This window comes from Cyprinodon tularosa, unplaced genomic scaffold, assembly GCF_016077235.1.
Source record: "Cyprinodon tularosa strain WSP-4 unplaced genomic scaffold, ASM1607723v1 ctg31, whole genome shotgun sequence".
Taxonomy (NCBI): Eukaryota; Metazoa; Chordata; class Actinopteri; order Cyprinodontiformes; family Cyprinodontidae; genus Cyprinodon; species Cyprinodon tularosa.
Genome location: NW_024039019.1, coordinates 1,536,646 through 1,554,730, shown reverse-complemented (window position 1 = coordinate 1,554,730; position 18,085 = coordinate 1,536,646). Strand labels below are relative to the sequence as shown.

At 39.6% G+C, this 18,085-nt stretch overlaps 1 protein-coding gene across 7 annotated transcripts in view; it reads left to right on the top strand.

Annotated features, from left to right (window-relative positions):
* Positions 1-18,085, top strand: part of LOC119788062 (sodium/calcium exchanger 2-like) — a 62,392-nt gene that overhangs the window by 29,392 nt on the left and 14,915 nt on the right. For all 7 annotated transcript variants that reach the window (XM_038292191.1, XM_038292192.1, XM_038292193.1 and 4 more), the window contains 6 exons: positions 2,585-2,988; positions 5,645-5,782; positions 5,956-6,183; positions 8,237-8,515; positions 11,999-12,433; positions 17,143-17,504. In XM_038292191.1, coding sequence (XP_038148119.1) covers positions 2,647-2,988; positions 5,645-5,782; positions 5,956-6,183; positions 8,237-8,515; positions 11,999-12,433; positions 17,143-17,504 — 1,784 coding nt within the window. In that variant the 5' untranslated portion in view covers positions 2,585-2,646. The remainder of the gene's footprint in view (positions 1-2,584; positions 2,989-5,644; positions 5,783-5,955; positions 6,184-8,236; positions 8,516-11,998; positions 12,434-17,142; positions 17,505-18,085) is intronic.

The window sequence follows — 18,085 nt, the reverse complement described above, 5'->3', positions numbered from 1 at the left end:
TCCGAGCCAACCCCCATGTCATCCCATGAAGCATTTCGGTCGGTACCATAATAGAACCAATGTTCGGTACCCAGCCCTACTGATAGCTGGATGCAAGTCCCTTAAATAGACGCAGAAGCAGGTGGTTCAGATGAGCAGTAATGAGAATCCGGGCAGAGTTAGACAGGTGAATGCAATGAGCAGTAAAGCCAGCCATTAGCGCAAAGATCATAACAGCTGGTTTTGCAGCAGATGTTGCGAAGCCTCTTCCCAGAGGGCAGCAGGGAGAACAGTCCATGGTGTGGTTGTGAGGGGTCATTGATGATTTTACAGGCTCGGGACATGCAGCGCTGTCTTTAATGGAGGGAAAAAGAGCCCCGATAATCCTCTCTGCTGTTCTCACCACTATTCTCGTGTTCCTCCAGTCTGAGGCGCTGCAGCCTCCACACCACACAGCGAGACAGCTGGTCAGAATGCTCTCTATGGTGCTTCTGTAGAAGGTCGTTAGAATGGGCAGGGGCAGGTGGGCTCTTCTCATCCTCCGCAGGAAGTACAGTGAGGAGGTGTTCATAGTCCAGGTGAGGTTGTCTGTGATGGTGCACCCCCAGGAATTTGGTGCTGCTGACAACCTCTACAGCTGAGCTGTTGATGAATTGTGGAGCGTGGTTAGGTCAGTTCTTCCTGAAGTCGAAGAGGATCTCTTTCATCTTCTTCATGTTCAGGATCAGGCTGTTATCTCTGCACCAGTCCACCAGGTGCACCACCTCCTCTCTGTAGTCCTGGTTGTTGTAATCTCTATTAGGATCATCAGGGCTCCTCTTCCCTCCATGAAAGACATTTTATCCCAGCACTGCGTGTCCCAAGCCTGCATCATCATCAATGACCCCTCACACCCCCGCCATGGACTGTTCACCCTGTTGCCCTCTGGGAAGAGGCATATTTGCACCACATATATTTAATGCTGTGAACTTCCATATCAATGCGTTTTTGCACCATGATTTATTTTATTTCCCACAGTTTATTTGATCTCTGCTGAACTTTATGGAATGGAAATGTTATTTCACTGCCAAGTAAAAAAAAAATAAATATGTATATATATATATATATATATATATACAAAGCTATTGCACTGGGAATCAAATCCAGAAAGCGAAGCACAAATTTTACATCCTCTGCTACCTCGCCTCGGTGAAGCTGCAAACTTCTTCTTGACTTCTTGTGTGAAGTTGGGAAAGATGTGTAATAACTTCTCCTTGTACAAAAGCTTCTTCTTCCGACCAGAGATGCAGAGGATGGTGTCCTTCACATTACTGTGGTGTATGCGGATGATGAAGAGTCTGGGCCTCTCTCCTGCACAGGGTTTTGGTGTCAGTGAGCGATGACCACGGTCCAGATGCGGTTGAAAAGATAGCTGCTTTGTTTTGTGCTTTTACTACAGGCATGTTTTAAGTAACAACAGCTTCGTGTAAACATAATATTTTCATCTCAACTAAACCAACCAACGTCAAATACCTTTGAGAGGAATTTGTAGCGTAATTATCGGAATTATACACTATAATAAACTATTGAGTTAAAAGTTGCATTCAGACTTTGCAGCCTCGAATTTTCAACACCCAAAAGAACCAGCAGCAGACAGGAATCGACACTGCATTCAGGCTTTTGGAATTTCAGGAAATAGTGGTCTGGTTTGCCAGCGATCACAGATGCGTTAAAGAGGCTTGACATTGGAGGGTTTGGTTTGCTTGTATCACAGTCCTCCAGAAGCGGGTTTGTCTTTCAGTCGTTACATCTTAGGGTTGGGTCTGTTGCATCACCGTCATTCTAGGCAAAGAATAATGCAGATGTGCCTTTCTTTCCAAGGCACACACACCACAGCCGTTAAATCTTACTGTGTCTGTCTTAAAGGTACATGGACTAGTAATTTGGCCAGCAGCATAAAGGAATGTGCATCACAGTTATTTAGCTGTCTCACACTGTAGTAATATGGTCCAGCAGTGTTTGTATTGCAACATCTGTGTGTATGCCTCTCAGACTAAAATTGGTTCCACAGGAGAGGAGTCTGACACCTAAAAGAGTTAGAGTGCCTTTGCAGAGGTATTGACCCCTTTGGCCTTTCATGCATTGTTGCCTTGCAAGCTGGAATTAAAATTGATTACTTGCAATATTTTATTTACAACCCATGCATGCAATTTTGAAGATGTATTTTTTTTTTTGTGAAGAAAACAACAAAAAGGGCAAAATAGTATAAAATCTGTGCTCACACAATCTAGAAGCTGTACTTGTGCTACCTCTATCCCTGCCTCATTATTAAGGGTAGTGTTTTAATTTCGTAATTTTGATTTTTATCAGAATACAATAGTCAACAATAGGTATCAGAACAGCTGATCCATTTATAATGAACAAATAGGTTACCTAAACTTTAAATAGAATAGATAGAAGTGTGTCTCTATTAGCTTGTTTATAACAAATATAAGATTCAAAACATTTTATCATCACTGTTTAGAGTGTCTGGGTCAGTAAAGTTTATTTGGTCTAATAATATCCTCTAAATATTTTAAGCTCATTAATTATTTTCTCTAAAAGCTGGTTTTCTTTGTTTCTAAAGGACCAATCCAGCGATTCCTCCTCTGAACTTCAGCTCCTGAGCTGCGATCTGACTCAGAAAGCATGGGACACTCCTCTGGTCATCGTAACCCTCCTTTCTTCCTTTTCGTCCTCCTCCTGTGCCACCACTGCATATCCATCAGTCCTCAGGTCCTGGATCAAAGATCTTCTCCTGACCAAACTCTGCCATCTACAAACAACACAGTGTCTGAAAAAAAGAAATGTGCAGGTGTTGTAGTGTGTAAGCCTGGTATTCTGCTTCCAGTGTGGCTGCCTCTCAACCCTCCAGTTGGGGAACAAGCAGGAAGAGCAATTGTTTACTTCCTCTCTCTCATGTACATATTCCTTGGAGTGTCCATCATTGCTGACCGCTTCATGGCATCTATAGAAGTCATTACATCTCAGGTATCATTGCTTTTTATTTTGAGAACCTGTTAGAGTCATGCATATACTGAAACTGTGTCACGTCTGTTTCAGATAAATAGACATTGTATCATTGCTCCCCTACAGATTTACTTTTTTTAACACAAAAATATGTTTCAGATAATCTAAGAAGTTATTTTATTTTAGACTACATTAATTTTAACTAGAAGCAGATGGCAGTTTAAATAATGTGACTCAGTGAACCAAAGCAAGAGCCATTTTCCACATCAAGGGAAAATATAGTATTTAAACTAAAGTGGTTCATAAATCGTAATTTAATAGTGGTCAAGCTATCTTTTTAAACACATAGTTGATTTTATTTGCCACACAGTGGCCTTATTGTGGTTTTTTTATTTTCTAGAAAAAAAATTCCAATAAATAGAATAAGTCCGAGCCCACAGAGTAGCCCACACCTGTTTATTACAGTAGGAAACAGGTGACCCACCAGCAGCAGCCCCGTCCCTTCTTTCTTTCTATATAATGATCACTATAAAATAAAAAGGGTCTGTAGTTATTTGTATGGGATCTTGGACATTTGAAGAAAAACACTGAGTCACCTGCACCAGCCTTTATTAAAATATGTGTCATTTCAGTACAATTTTTATAGTCAGATTGAAGTACAGCCTTTAAAAGACATCTATAAATCTTGATCAGCCTGAAGCAGAGCAGCACCAAACATACATGTTTTATTGTCATCACATGTTTACATGGTTGAAAAATTCTCAGGGTCAGCTAGAAAATTAATCTGTCCTTTAAAAAGTTGTAGTGAGGCCTAATTGGATTATATATTTTAAATCCAAAACCTTCTATTTTCTTCTCATATGTACATTGATATAGCTTTTATTTTAAATAAGCTCTTATTATTTTGAGAGAATGATTTTGAATGCAAAGTTTAAATTTAATATACATTTAACTTTTCACGTTTTGATCCTTGTTTGTTGAAACTTGAAATTACAATAAAAATTATATTGAAAATGTAGCCTTAAGGATGCTATTAGTACATCTTTATAGCAGTTTTAAAGCTTGCATATTTTTAATTTTTTTGGGGGCGGGGGTGTTTTTGGGGTTTTGTTCTACACAAGCATACTCCACAGCTGGCACTCTCTCAGCATTATCCTTAATCCCACACCGCTCACCGAGCGCTGCACTGTGGCAGCCCACTGGTCCCCAAAGGGGATGGGTTAAATGCAGAGTTAATTTCTCCATTGTGAGATCAATAAAGTTCAATTTCTATCTTTTCTACTTGTGAAAGCAAATCTGTTGGGCTATTGTTTAGTTTCAGGGCCTTAATATTATCCAGGTTTAATAGTATCTAACTATTGTGGTTTTTATCACTACATTAGAATAAAGGCACATAGGGCAGTTGAGATGAGAGGTTAAATGGCCCTTTTGGCCATTTCCCCGAATTTGGAAGTTAGTGTCAGCTTTGTGTAGTGTGCTTATGTTTTCATTGTCATTGGTGTGATAGATTTATGTTTTGTACTTTTTTTTTATATTGAGGTTCTGATTTGGGATTGTTTTTATTGAGGTGCTCAGGCTTTATGTTTGGGCTGGAAACAGTCAACTCAGAAAACCCTTTTAGTCAACTGCAGCTCAAAGGTTAGTCATCGGGTTCCTTAACCGGTTTGCCACCAAATAATGTAAGATAAGGTATCTCAGTGCAGTTTGTGCTAGTGCCATATAGAGGGTTTTACTCAGTGGGAGCAACAGTCAAGGAAGTACTTGATCAGCCAGCAAACACCACAAAAACACCTCCAGGGAAGGGTGAGACAAAGCATGTCCTTTCTGTCATTAAGCATCGTTTTACCAAAAAGAATAGGAAGAAAGTTTGTTCTGTGAAAGACATCTCATAAAAAAAATCAGGAGCTAAAATAGGATGCAAAGTCTGGATCTAAAAAAAAAAGAGGAGCCCTTCATAGAGGCCAGACTATTGACAGGTCTATGAATAGAGGTGGGTGTTGAGAGGTTTGGAGCCACATTCACCATATTCCTCTCCAGTCTTACATTGTCCACTGAACGAGGGAGGGGACACAACAAAATAAGTGCATGGTTAACCAAGCTTGATGTAGAACCAATATTTCCAACATGCCAACAGAAGATACCTTGGAACTGGGAACTTTTGCTACTCACACAATGCTGAGTAGCTGTTCCAAAGTCTACAACGTCATGAATCCCAATGATGGATCTATGCTAGGGACAAAGATGAAGGTTTTGGATACACTCATGTATAAAGGCTATGCTTATGTTCCCTCCCCTGCTCTATTATATGGTTATAATAATGTTGTTCTAGTGGAATGGATCAAGTATTGGTTCCGCCCAGAATTTCTCAATTGTTAGATGAAGGAAAAACTTAAGAACAGGGGAAAACATAAAAAAATCTGAGAATTACACAAATGTTGAATTCCCCATCTTTGTTTCAGAAAACAAGACATCTTAATATTGTAGGTAGGCATCTGAGAAGGAAATGGGTAAAGTTAAGATTTTCTTAAGAATAGTTGGTCAGAGGTTTAGGCCAAAGGCAAAGAAGTATTACACTTTAATACTAAATTGGCTTGATTTTGCTCTATGATCTTGTAGATGAACATAATAATGACCAGATTTCTTATTTCATTTAAATGAAACGCTACGACCAAATTAGGAGAAGGAGGTGACTATCACCCAACCTAATGGAGAAACAACTGTAAAAACCGTACGGATCTGGAATGAAACTGTGTCCAACCTGACACTTATGGCATTGGGTTCTTCTGCACCAGAGATCCTGCTCTCTGTCATCGAGGTACTTTATTTCATAAACACAAGAAAATACTAATGTCTTTTGTTGTGTAAGTGCCCATTAAGCCTTAATAGATTAAAAAATGCAAATAAAAGTGACCCTTAGTGGTGAACTAAATATGAGTCATATTTACCCTACTCTGATGGTTAAAGTCTATTCCTGCTTCCCTTATACAGGTGTGTGGACACAACTTCAATGCTGGGGAGCTTGGCCCAGGCACCATAGTGGGCAGTGCGGCCTTTAATATGCTTGTGATAATTGGTCTGTGTGTGTCAGTAATTCCTGATGGTCAGTCTCGCAAGATCAAACACCTGCGAGTGTTTTTTATCACAGCTTTCTGGAGTATCTTTGCCTACATTTGGCTGTACCTCATCTTGGCTGTCATCTCCCCAGGGATTGTTGAGGTAAGTCTCTAGCATAACCATCACACTGATTCAAATGCTCTTTTAGTTTGATGAAAGAGAAAATTATGTTATTACATTCATAGATCATTTGATCAGCAGTCCAGGGCTGCTAAAGATTTACTGTCTGACATGTCTTAAAATGATGTAACATGAAAGCCTTAGCTGTGGAGCTGGTTGTCAGTTTCCGTTTGTATCTCAGCTTTTTTTTTTTCTCTCTGCTTCTGTCTCCTTGAACCCCAGTCGGCCTCAGCAGATGGCTGCTCACACTGAGCCTGGTTCTGCTTGATGTTTCTTCCAGTTTGAAAGGGAGTTTTCCTCTCCACTGTTGCTACATGCATGCTTGGTGTGAGGGATTGCTGAAGAGTCAATGAGGCGATGCAATCAACGGGCTTTCTTTAGAGAAAAAATTTGAACCAATCGGACTGGATGATCTGGTTTAATTGTCTCTGGAAAGTTACCTGAGATGACTTGATGTGAATTGGAGCTATATAAAAAAACTGAATTGAATTGAGTTTCACATACCACACCACATTATAGACATGTAATTCACTTCAGAATCCTATGGTCAAAAGTAGAGGTAAGAAATTCAGGATAAACGATAAAGCCAGGCTTTACTTAGCAAAATCAGTGCATTCTGGCATTATGTTTCACAAAGGCTAAGCCAGGCTCAAAAGGTTCAAGAGAGCATGAGGCTGATGACAAATTTATGATTTGTCAAACTAGTTAAGTAGTATATTTTTCATTTTCAACATGACAGATGTTAACATTGATAGACTAATATTAATTTTTGTGGTGGCATTTAGACCTTCTTTGGTGTATTTGTTTAAATTATGGACTTTAGGTGCGACTTGGGATTGTTTCCCGGTTCCATTATTCGTCAATGAGCAGATATGATAAACTCGATTAATCACCTTTATTTTGCTGCACACCATGTTAATGCTCACACAGACCTGTGATTGGACCAAAGAGAACCTGAGAGAAAAAGAACATTAAATTGAATATACATTAAACAAACACATATGTATATATATATATATATATATATATATATATATATATATATATATATATATATATATATATATATATATATATATATATATATATATATATATATATATATATATATATATATATATATATATATATATATATATATATATCCTATTTGGATGGAAATAAGGATAATGTCTGTGCAGTCTAGTGCATCAAGAACATTTGGGAATCGTGTCGAAAATGCCTTTTTTTATTTGTATCCTCATTCATGTTACATGTCATAATGTTGAATCCCTCCTTGATGTATTTCAATCTTTTCTGGCCAGGGAAGGGTATGATGATACAGCACCTCCTACTGCATACAGAAACATCACTAGCAACCAAATATAGAAAGGACGAGGCTGACATAACAAACTTATTGCTTTAAATACGTACAACAAAGGTTGTGAATTGTAATCAGGTAGAGAAGGTAGTGAATAGAAACAAATGAATGCAAAATTAGACTTCGAGTCGTTTGTTACTGATTCATCAAAGCTTAAAGGGATAGTTCGGTATTTTTGACATGAATCTGTATGGAGCATGCTTGTAGTGACAGGGGAGAGGAAAGCTCCCTTTGAAGAGGAAGAAACCTCCAGCAGAACCAGGCTCAGTGTGAGCAGCCATCTGCTGAGGCCAACTGGGGATCAAAGAGACAGAAGCAGATATAGAAAAAGAAGAAAAGATACAAAAGGCAACTGTCAAGCAGCTCCACAGGCGGTCCCGTCCAGGAAAGGAGATCAAAATGAGCTATATTCCTTATGGTCGACAAGAACTATAATCTCAAATTAGCCTTGACTAGATTTCCAGGGTGACAAGATGATGAAATGGTGTTGAAGAAATTACCTACGTACTTGGCAATCTCTATGATTTGAATTTACTGAAAAAGCTGAACATTACAACACTGGTGTTAAAGACCTAACACCTTTCTTGATGTGAAAAATGACTACTATCAGATTTACACAATATCTTACAAAAAAAATATAAAAATGATAAAAATGTAAATTTTGTCTTTCACCAGGTTTGGGAAGCCGCAGTAACACTGCTGTATTTCCCGATCTGTGTCCTCTTGGCTTGGATCGCTGACCGTCGCCTGCTTTTTTATAAATACATGCATAGGAGATACCGAGCTGATAAGAGGCATGGAATCATAGTCGAAATGGAAGGGGACATTTCCGCTAAAGGCAATGATGTCATCATGGATGGAAAATTGTCAGATGGCAATCTGGGTCCCGCAAACTCTGCTAGTGTAACTGTGTCTGTGCAAACAGGCAGTGACTTAGATCAAAGCAAAGACGAGGTAAGACATGTTTATCATGGAAAATGAGGGTTTGAGCTTTGGATGCTGATTTGTTCTACTTTTTGCAGCCAGAGCTACGAAACAAGAGAAAAGAAAGAATGGGCCTCATGCAACAACATTTTCAGATTATTGTCATGCATTTCTCTTACTTTTCTCCTACCCTGGGCTCTTAGGAACACACCACATCAGATTCAGCAAACATTCTTAACCTCATAAACCAGATACGTTCCACATGTGCATAAGCATATTCTTGACCTGGTTATACAATGCATCAACATAAAAATGTTGACAAAATCAGACGGACCCAAACCCAAACATTTTATGTAATAACAAGAACAAGAGCTGCCATAGAGTGAGATGAACTTTATCTATGTTGTGTTCCACATCTTATTTCAATAGTAGCTTCATCTCACATAGAGTCACTGACTGTTCTTTCTTTCGACGGAATAACAACCAATGAAACCAGAATCTGCTGGATCCCGACATGCCAGCTGCAGGTGGAGTGACCCATAGTTCTATCATCAGCCAATAAAAGCTCATTTAGAATTACAGAGCTGTAGAATATAGAATGATGCAGCCTTATAAAATTGAAAATCGCTTGAAGTAATAACAAAAGTAGTGCTTTAGTGAAAATTTGGTTCAGGTAACAGCTGACTGATTGCGCAAGACTCCTACAAGCTCTTGGAAGATTTCTTTGTAGAGAGGATCTAATAGGAATGCAACATTTTCTCCTTAATCACTCTTACAAACGATTTAAGATTTTGTTCATATGAATACTTCTTGCATGAGGCCCAATCTCTAAATATTTCTAGAGTTTGACATTCAAAGCAGAGGTAGCAGAATTTCCTAAAACATATTTGTTACTTCCTTTATGAATTTTTTATCCTGATAGATAAAACTTTTTTTTTACTGTTTTGTGTTATGAAACATAAAACAAATAACAACATCACACAAAAATTACATGAGTTAAATAAGAATGTGTTTGTGAAATTATGATGGAATTCTTTAAAGGGGGCTACTCGTATACTAGGAATAAAATTGTCATGTTTGGTTTAAGGTTCCTAACCCACATGCAGAACACACGGAAACAGGAGAAAAGTTCAACGGTTTATTAAGATGTTTCTGTACAGAGAATAAACTGATCCAGGGGGTTAATCAGAGCCGGGACTGGTCACGACCGGTTCACTGCAGAGGGGGACAGAGATGTTAGCAGATGTCCAGAATAATTGGCAGGAAGTGAGTGAGCAGGACTGTATCTGTTCTTGGGTCAGAGCTAGGCGGCTGAGGGGGGCGACCTTGAGGGTCCAGAGGCTGTCGGCAGGCTGAGGGCTTGGCGGAGGCAGAGCTTGCTTTGAGTGTTTGTAGATTTCAGGTTTGAGTTTCCCTTCTAGATTCTTCAGAGAGCGGGCAGGCAGATTTCCAACAGAGAAACTCTTCAGGGTTTTCAGGTTTTCAGGCAGGTTCAACCTTGGAAGCAGAGAGGAGAAAACGGATCAGGTTCAGGTTTCAAGGGAGTCAGAGATTCAGACAGGCAGGTTGGCTCAGGCTTGCTAACCATAACTGGCAAACACTCTGGCACTGGAGAGACGTCCTCTGCCTCCTTATATACTGGTCTCCTGATGAGCAAACAAGCGACAGGTGGAACAATCAGCTCCGGCTCCAGGAGATCTAGTACGCCCTCTGGTGGAGAAAGTGGACAGACCTCCAGATCCCAACAAAAATAAAGAAACAGATATATCTGTATTCAAATGCAACATTATGCAGAAAGTGTTTGCCCTGATTGTGTTTACTTGCCCTTTCTGAGCCTCTAAAGATTTTTAGCACTGAGCATCCTTAGCAGATGTATTATAGTCACCAGCCACTTTACAGTAGCAGCCATTCAAAATGACCCATCCCAGTCACATGCCATTCAAATGGAAGCCCACTTCCCTGTAACTCCCAGCAAAATCCCCTCCAACTTAGAGCAACTGAAGCGACCCTGTCCTTCTCCTGGGTTTGCATATTTTTCTACTCTAACTCCACCCTTTCACCAAATTACAGGGTCTGACCAGGAGAAAGCATTTCTCTTTAGATCTTAACGTCCACAAATCATGACAGAAAAACTATTTTTGTACAAAGATTGATGTTTAAAAAGGAATTGTAGGGGATCAGCCAAGGACTAGCCAACGGCCCATTCAAGGAAAGTAGGGAAATTTTAAATGGCTAGTACTGTATGAGATAGACCTTGCTAGTAAGGGGTTTTGACCCCCTTTTGCCTTCAGGACTGCTTCTATCCTTTGTTAGAAGGATTGAAAAAGCTCCTGGAAACATTGCTCAGGAAGTTAGGTTCCTATTGACGTGAAAGCGTCAGGCAGATGCTCCACATTTTGTCGGCTTTATGATACAAAATCTCCCATTCCCCCAAATCACAAAGGTGCTCTATTGGATTCAGCTATGGTCACTGTTGAGGCCATTTGAGTCTGATAAACTCATTGTCATGTACAAAAAACAGTCGGAAATTATTCAGACTTTATGCTATCAGTCTGAAAGTAGGCATCAGAAGATGAGTGCAGTGTAGTCAAAAGGTATGAACATGGTCAGCGAAAATACTGATTTAGGCTGTGTGGCATTGACAATGATGCTTATTTGGTACTAAGGGGCTCAAATTATGCCAAGGAATTATCACCATTACACCAACCCCACCGGTCTAAAACATTGCTTTGATGCTTTCATATTGCTAACACAAAATTCTGAACCTACCATCTGAAGGTGCAGCTGAAATTGACAATCATCAGACCAGTAAACATTTATTTCCAAATTTCCATTTTCTAATTGGCCAGTGCAAACAAAGCCTCAGTTTCCTTTTGTTTAACTGAAAGGAGAGGTACCTGCTGTGGTCTTCTGCCACTGTAGCCATTCCGCCTTAAGGTTCAATGTGTTATACGTTCAGAGATGCTCTTCTGCATGCCTCAATTGTAACATGTGGTTATTTGAGTGACTGTTACCTTTCTTTGTGCTTGGAGATGCTGCCATGTCACTGGCTGATTAGAAATGTGTTTTAACAAGCAGTTGGACAGGTGTACCTAATAAAGTGGCCGGTGAGTGTATATTTGTGTACCATCTGCCAGCACTGCCAGACCAATTGGAAAGATGTTTTCTCCTATTAGTAAATGACTTGAAAGGAATGTTTTGCAATCAAACATTTTATATTTATCTGATATAGGAATTAGTTTGATGCCCTGGAATCAAAAAAATAAATAAAAAAAGCTTTAAAATAAATATAAAGGTCAAAGGATTGTAAATATTATAATTTTGCTCTCAATTTTTAAATAACAGAACACTCTGGATTATAACATCCAAAGAGATTATATAAAATGAAAGATTATACACCGACTAGAATGCTGAGTAATGTAAGAACTAGTATCTGAAGGTACATTGGGAAGCTCCTAGACATCTACTGTTCAAGTTTTTCAATTGACAGTATTTATTTCTTCTACTGGACAGGTGGTCCGTATATTAAAAGAGCTGAAGGAAAAGCATCCAGATAAAGACCTGGACCAGTTGATCGAGATGGCTAACTACTCTGCCCTTGTTCACCAGAAGAAGAGTCGTGCCTTTTACCGCGTCCAAGCAACACGAATGATGATCGGTGCTGGAAACATCTTAAAGAAGCATGCAGCAGATCAAAAAATACGCTCTCAAGAACAAGACCAAGACAGAGCAAACTGCTCAAATATCTGTTTTGAGAATGTGCTATACCAATGCACAGAAAACTGTGGCTCAGTTAGCCTGTGGGTGGTCCTTGATGGAGGCACAGGCCAGAACACATTCTATGTGGACTACTGTACAGAAAACGGGTCTGCCAATGCTGGATCAGATTATGAATTTAACAAGGGGACCCTTGTATTTAAACCAGGTGAAACTCGAAAAGAGATCAAGGTAAGACAATTACTTAAATGGTAATGGTTTGTGTGTTTCCATCTTGTTCACTAATGATTTTACCTCTTATTTTAGGGCTTAGAGCAGTCATGTGTTACACAAGTCGTATTGTCCTGATACTTTCAGAAATGTCCCTGCTCAGCACACATTAAAATAATTAGATCTTTACCAACACTCTAGAGCTGCACAATGAGGATGTAATTCAAAAACTGGATTCACATCCGCTATGGCAAGAACACATAAAAGCCTGGAAGCCAAGCATGCATGTAAGCCATGAATGAGCAACTGAAGTTTTTCCTTCATGGCTTACACTCATGCTTAAAAACTTTCTTTCAAGTCAAATATTGTTTGTTTTACCAGGTTTTTATTAAAATATCTGGTCCAGAGGTGTCAAACGTATTCATGTTTATTACTCCTGTAGAAGTATAAATTCTAATGTTTAGAAACAGTTTTGTAGAAGTTAGAGGATCAATTTAAGACCTTTACTCCAGTAAAAATGTAAAAAAGTACCATTGGTTGGAGTAAGATTTTTTTCCTGGTTGTCCGAAGTGTTGAGGACCTCTGTGCGTACACACTAGTCCTCAATACTTCAGACTACCGGGATAAAATTCTCACTCTACTGGGGCGTGCTTTGGTGGTACAGTGGTTAGTGCACACAACCCATGTATGGAGGCCTTAGTCCTACTGTCCATAAAAACAAGCCACTAGTGCCATAAAAAAAAAAAAAAAAAAAAAAACGAAATAAATTTTCACTTTATTGAGTGACAGCAACACACATGAGTTCTTGAAAAAAGAATGCCTACAAAATGAAAATCACGGACTACCTAAAACCACTACAAAAAGACAAGGTATTTAACCGTTCTTCCTAATTTTGACTATATCCACGGGATGACATTCCATGTTTATACAGACTCCCAAAAATCCACAAGGGAGGAACACCACTCAGACCTATTGTCAGCAGCATTAACTCAGCAACATACAACATTGCTAAACAGCTTACTAATATTTTAGCCCCGGGTGGGAAACACATCACATCACATAGAAAGCTCCAAAGACTTTGCAAATAAAGTCAAACATTTAAAGATGGTGCCAGGAGATACCCTGGTGTCTTATGATGTTACTTATCTTTTCAAGTGCATAGCCATATCAGAGGTAGCAGAAACAGGAAACGTTTTCAACAAGACAGTGACCTAAACAACAGAACTAATTTTACGCAGGACCAGATCTGCACCCTACTGGACCTTTGTCTTTCCACAACCTAGTTCAAGTTCAAGGATAATTTTTAAGGACAGATGCATGGTTGTGCCATGGGATCTCCAGTGTCACCGATTGTATTCAATATTTAAATGGAAGAAATGGAAAAGAGAGCTTTGGACACCTTCAGAGGAACACCACCAAGCCATTGGTTTAGAGATGTGGATGACACATTTGTCAAAATCCAGCTAAAAGAAGTGAAAGCTTTCTCAAGACACATCAACTTGGTTGACCACAACATCAAATTCACCAGAGAGGATGCCAAGCACAACAAGCTACCTTCTCTGGTCTGGACTGTTTGGTGAGGATGGAAGGAGATGGAAACCTCAACATTGAAGTGTATAGGAAACCCACTCACACAGACCAATATCTTCTTTTTGACTCACACCACCAACTGGAACACAACCTTTTAGTCATCAGAACCTTACAACACCAGAAGTGAAGCACAAGGAACAGAAACACATCAAAGATGTGCTTCAAACCTGTGGATACCCAAACTGGGCGTTTGTCAAATCAGCAAGAAAAACCAAAAGACATGCAGAACATAACGGTGAGAAGATTAAACACAAAAACTTCGCCATCCCAGATGTTGCTGGAGTCTCTGAAAAATTCAAGAGGATTGAGTGTTTCTCCAAACACAAAATCCCAGTACATTTTAAACCAAACAAGACCCTTAGACAGAGACTAGTGGATCCTAAAGACAAAACCTAAGATGAGTGGAGTGGTGTATGCAGTTTAGTGCAGTGAGGAGTGCTCTGATCTTTCTTTGGAGAAACCAAACAACCTGTCCACAGATGCATGGCTCAACAGAGAGGAGTGACATCCTCCGGACAAGACTCTGCTGTCCATCTACACCTTAAGGACAAAGGACATTCGTTTGAGGACCAGAATGTTCAAATTTTAGATAAAGAAGACAGTTGGTTTGAAAGGGGTATGAAGAAAACCATTTATGTTAAAATAGAGAAAACAACCTTAAACAGAGGGGGTGGACTCAGGTTTCAGCTCTCAAAAACCTACAACGCAGCGATACAGTTGATTCTTTCCCAAAACAATCTCAACCCCCATCACTATGCAGGGTAACAAAATATCTTGCCAGGTCAGCCAGGCCTACAATGACCCTTAACGACGGACTTTTCAGAGGAATGGGCCAGTATCGGGTATTGCAGGCCAATAACGAGCTCAACGACAGCCATTATTAAGGGGTGGAGCTGGTTTTCCAGTTTCAATGTGCATGTTTTCAAAGCCCAAAGACCCCTTATGATAAATACAACAAATGGACGTAGTGTTCCTTCTCCTGGACGCGGGGTCACCAGGGCCCCACTCTTGAGCCAGGCCTGGAGGTGGGGCACGCTGGCAAGCGCCTGGTGGCCGGGCTTTTACCCATGGAGCCGGAAACATGGGTCCTCCTTCCAATGGGCTCACCACCTGTAGGAGGGGCCAAAGGGGTTTGGTGCAATGTGTGATGGGTGGCAGTCGATGGTGGGGACCCTGGTGTTCTGACCCTTGGCTGAAGAAGCTGGCTCTTGGGACATGGAATGTCACCTCTCTGGTGGGGAACGAGCCTGAGTTAGTGCATAAGGTTGAAAGGTTCCAACTAGAGATAGTTGGACTTACCTTGACGCATCGCTCTGGCTCTGGAACCAGTCTCCTTGAGAGGGGCTGGAGTTGCCCCTGGTGAGAGGCACCGAGCAGGAGTGGGCATTCTTGTTGCCCCTCATCTTGGTGACTGTACGTAAGGGTTCACCCTGGTGAACGAGAGGGTTGCCTCCCTCCGCATACGTTTGGGAGAACGGGTTCTGTCTGTTGTTTGTGCTTATGCGCCAAACAGCTGTTCAGATTACCCACCCTTTTTGGAGTCTTTAGAGGGGGTACTGGAGAGTGCACCTCCTGGGGACTCCCTTGTTCTTCTGGGGGACTTCAACGCTCACGTGGGCAATGACAGTGAGACCTGGCGAGGTGTGGTTGGAAGGAATGGCCCACCTGACCTAAACTCAAGTGGTGTTCTGTTGTTCTGCTGACCTACTATCAACTTTTTTGTTGGCTCTGTATAATGAGACTATGTATGTATGGGTGGTTCTCTGGATTTTCTGCTATTTATTTTTTGACTTTTGAAAATAAATTAGAAAAACAAATATTTCAGAAAATGAAAAATGCTGATTTTAGTTCATTTTAGAGTTTAAATGAAAGACATGCTTAATGTGTTGGTAGTGTAGGCCTACCAGCTGGACTTCCTCTGCAAAAGAAAATTATTGTTTGGATGCTAGTGTAATAAGTAAAAAGTTCACAATATGTATCGAGTCTACCTTAAGTTTAAAATGGACAAATTACAAATTAATACTTGCTCTGCTGGGTGAATTTGGTAGAATAGATAGTTGTGTTTGTGTTTATTTGAAATAAACTTTCTGGTTTAACTGCTGATGATTTGAAGAGTTTTAACTGAATGCTAATACTCACTGAACAGACTGAACGAGCCACGTGGGCCTGAAGAAACTGCTGCAGTGGACTGGCTAGCATCATCTCTTAATCTACTCTCCATTTCTCTCTCATGCATAAACTTATATAAAATGTTAGCATTTAGTGCAATAACAAAGCCAAGAAGCTGCGGTGGTTTCTTTTGACGAAATGGCAACAAATTAAAGCAGAGTCCCCTGGATACCGACATTCCATTTGCAGGTGTAGTGACCCATAGTTCCCTCATCAGCCAATAATAATATATATTACAATTGCAGAGCTGTATAATATATAGGAATGCAGCCTAATTAAATGGACAATCGCTTCTAAGTAAAACAAATGTAGTAATTTCGAGAAAAAAAATATTTTGGATAACAGTTGACTGTGTATGAAAGCTAGGTCCAGTTTGGACCACTGGTAAAGTTTGTTCGTAGCTGAAAGAAGGTTCGAAATAGGAGAAAAATGGTAAAAGCGACATCTTCGCCTTAATTACTTTTACGAATGATTTAAGAACAAATTTTTATCATACCAGCGGTTCTTGCATGAGACCTGTTTGTTTTTCCCTATTTTTCCTAAATTTAATTCTGCCTCTTTTTTAAATAAAAGTCAAAAACCTTAAATAAACTGATCAATTTTAAAATTCTAAATTTTAAATAAAAATCATGCGGCTGTTGTGCTAATCTGAAACAACCCATTTTTGTTTTTTTTATTTGTATAGTTACTTTAAGAGGATAATACATTTTTTTCAGTATTAAGGTTTTTATAAAAAGAAAAATGACCGATTATTATGTTCTTTTTGCATGTCTTGTTTTAAAAGAGAAAACCCAAAGATCCAAGCAATACATGGGTTTTTCAAATATTTCTTATTTTTAATCTCAGCAGACCTTTGTGTTTTCAAATAGGAAGCAGAACGTGGTACTTTCTGCCTGATAAATGGGTCGCTGTTCATACTGTCACTGTGTTTCTTGCATAAGGATGGCTGAATAAACCTGTTTTCTGTACAGGTAGGGATTTTGGATGACGACATCTTTGAAGAGGATGAACATTTCTTTGTCCGTCTTCAGAATCTGAGGTTGGAAGAGGGAAGTAATGAAGGGACAGGGACTCCTCCAAAGGGCAAACTGGTGGAGCCTATGCTAGCCACAGTCACTATACTGGATGATGATCATGCTGGGATCTTTACCTTTGGGCAGCAGATGCTGCGAGTGAGTGAGAACACTGGGATGGTGACAGTGACTGTGTTGAGGAACTCCGGCTGCAGGGGCACAGTTGCAGTTCCATACCACACTGAGGATGGTACGGCCAAGGCTGGGATAGATTATGAGGAGGCCAGAGGGGAGGTAGAATTCACCAATGAACAGACCAGGTGAGGCATCATTTTTCGCCTAATTCAAAATACTGGTTTCCCATTGTTGTCGAATTAAAGTTCCAGCCACATTTTAGGAACTGACCAAAAGTTTTCATTGTAGATATGAGCTGTTAGTTACTTGTTCATGTTTAACAGTTGATATGAGGTTCCGTCTTGTTTACTTTAATGTAGGATTTGGACCTTTATCTGCAGACATATAAAAGGAAATACAAGTTGATAAACACTGGATATTTTAATATATCTTTTTTATTCTAAAAATGCAACTAGCATAGCAAAAGATAAGGCATGATATATCTAAAAAAAACGATTGACTGGCTTTATTGATCTCACAGTGGAGAAATGTACTTGTTATATTTATATATATAAATGCAAAGCTAAATAAAATACAGCATTGTATATATGAGAACCACTTTTTCTGAAGGTTTTGTATGTTTAATCATATGCTAGTATCTGTTATTAATGAATAATGAATTGCCTGTTAAAGATGAAACCTATTTTCTGCCCTAACAGAGATAGATATATTAGGGTTTAGTGAGTATTATTTTACATTAGATTTTTGTTGTTGGATTAGTGCGATT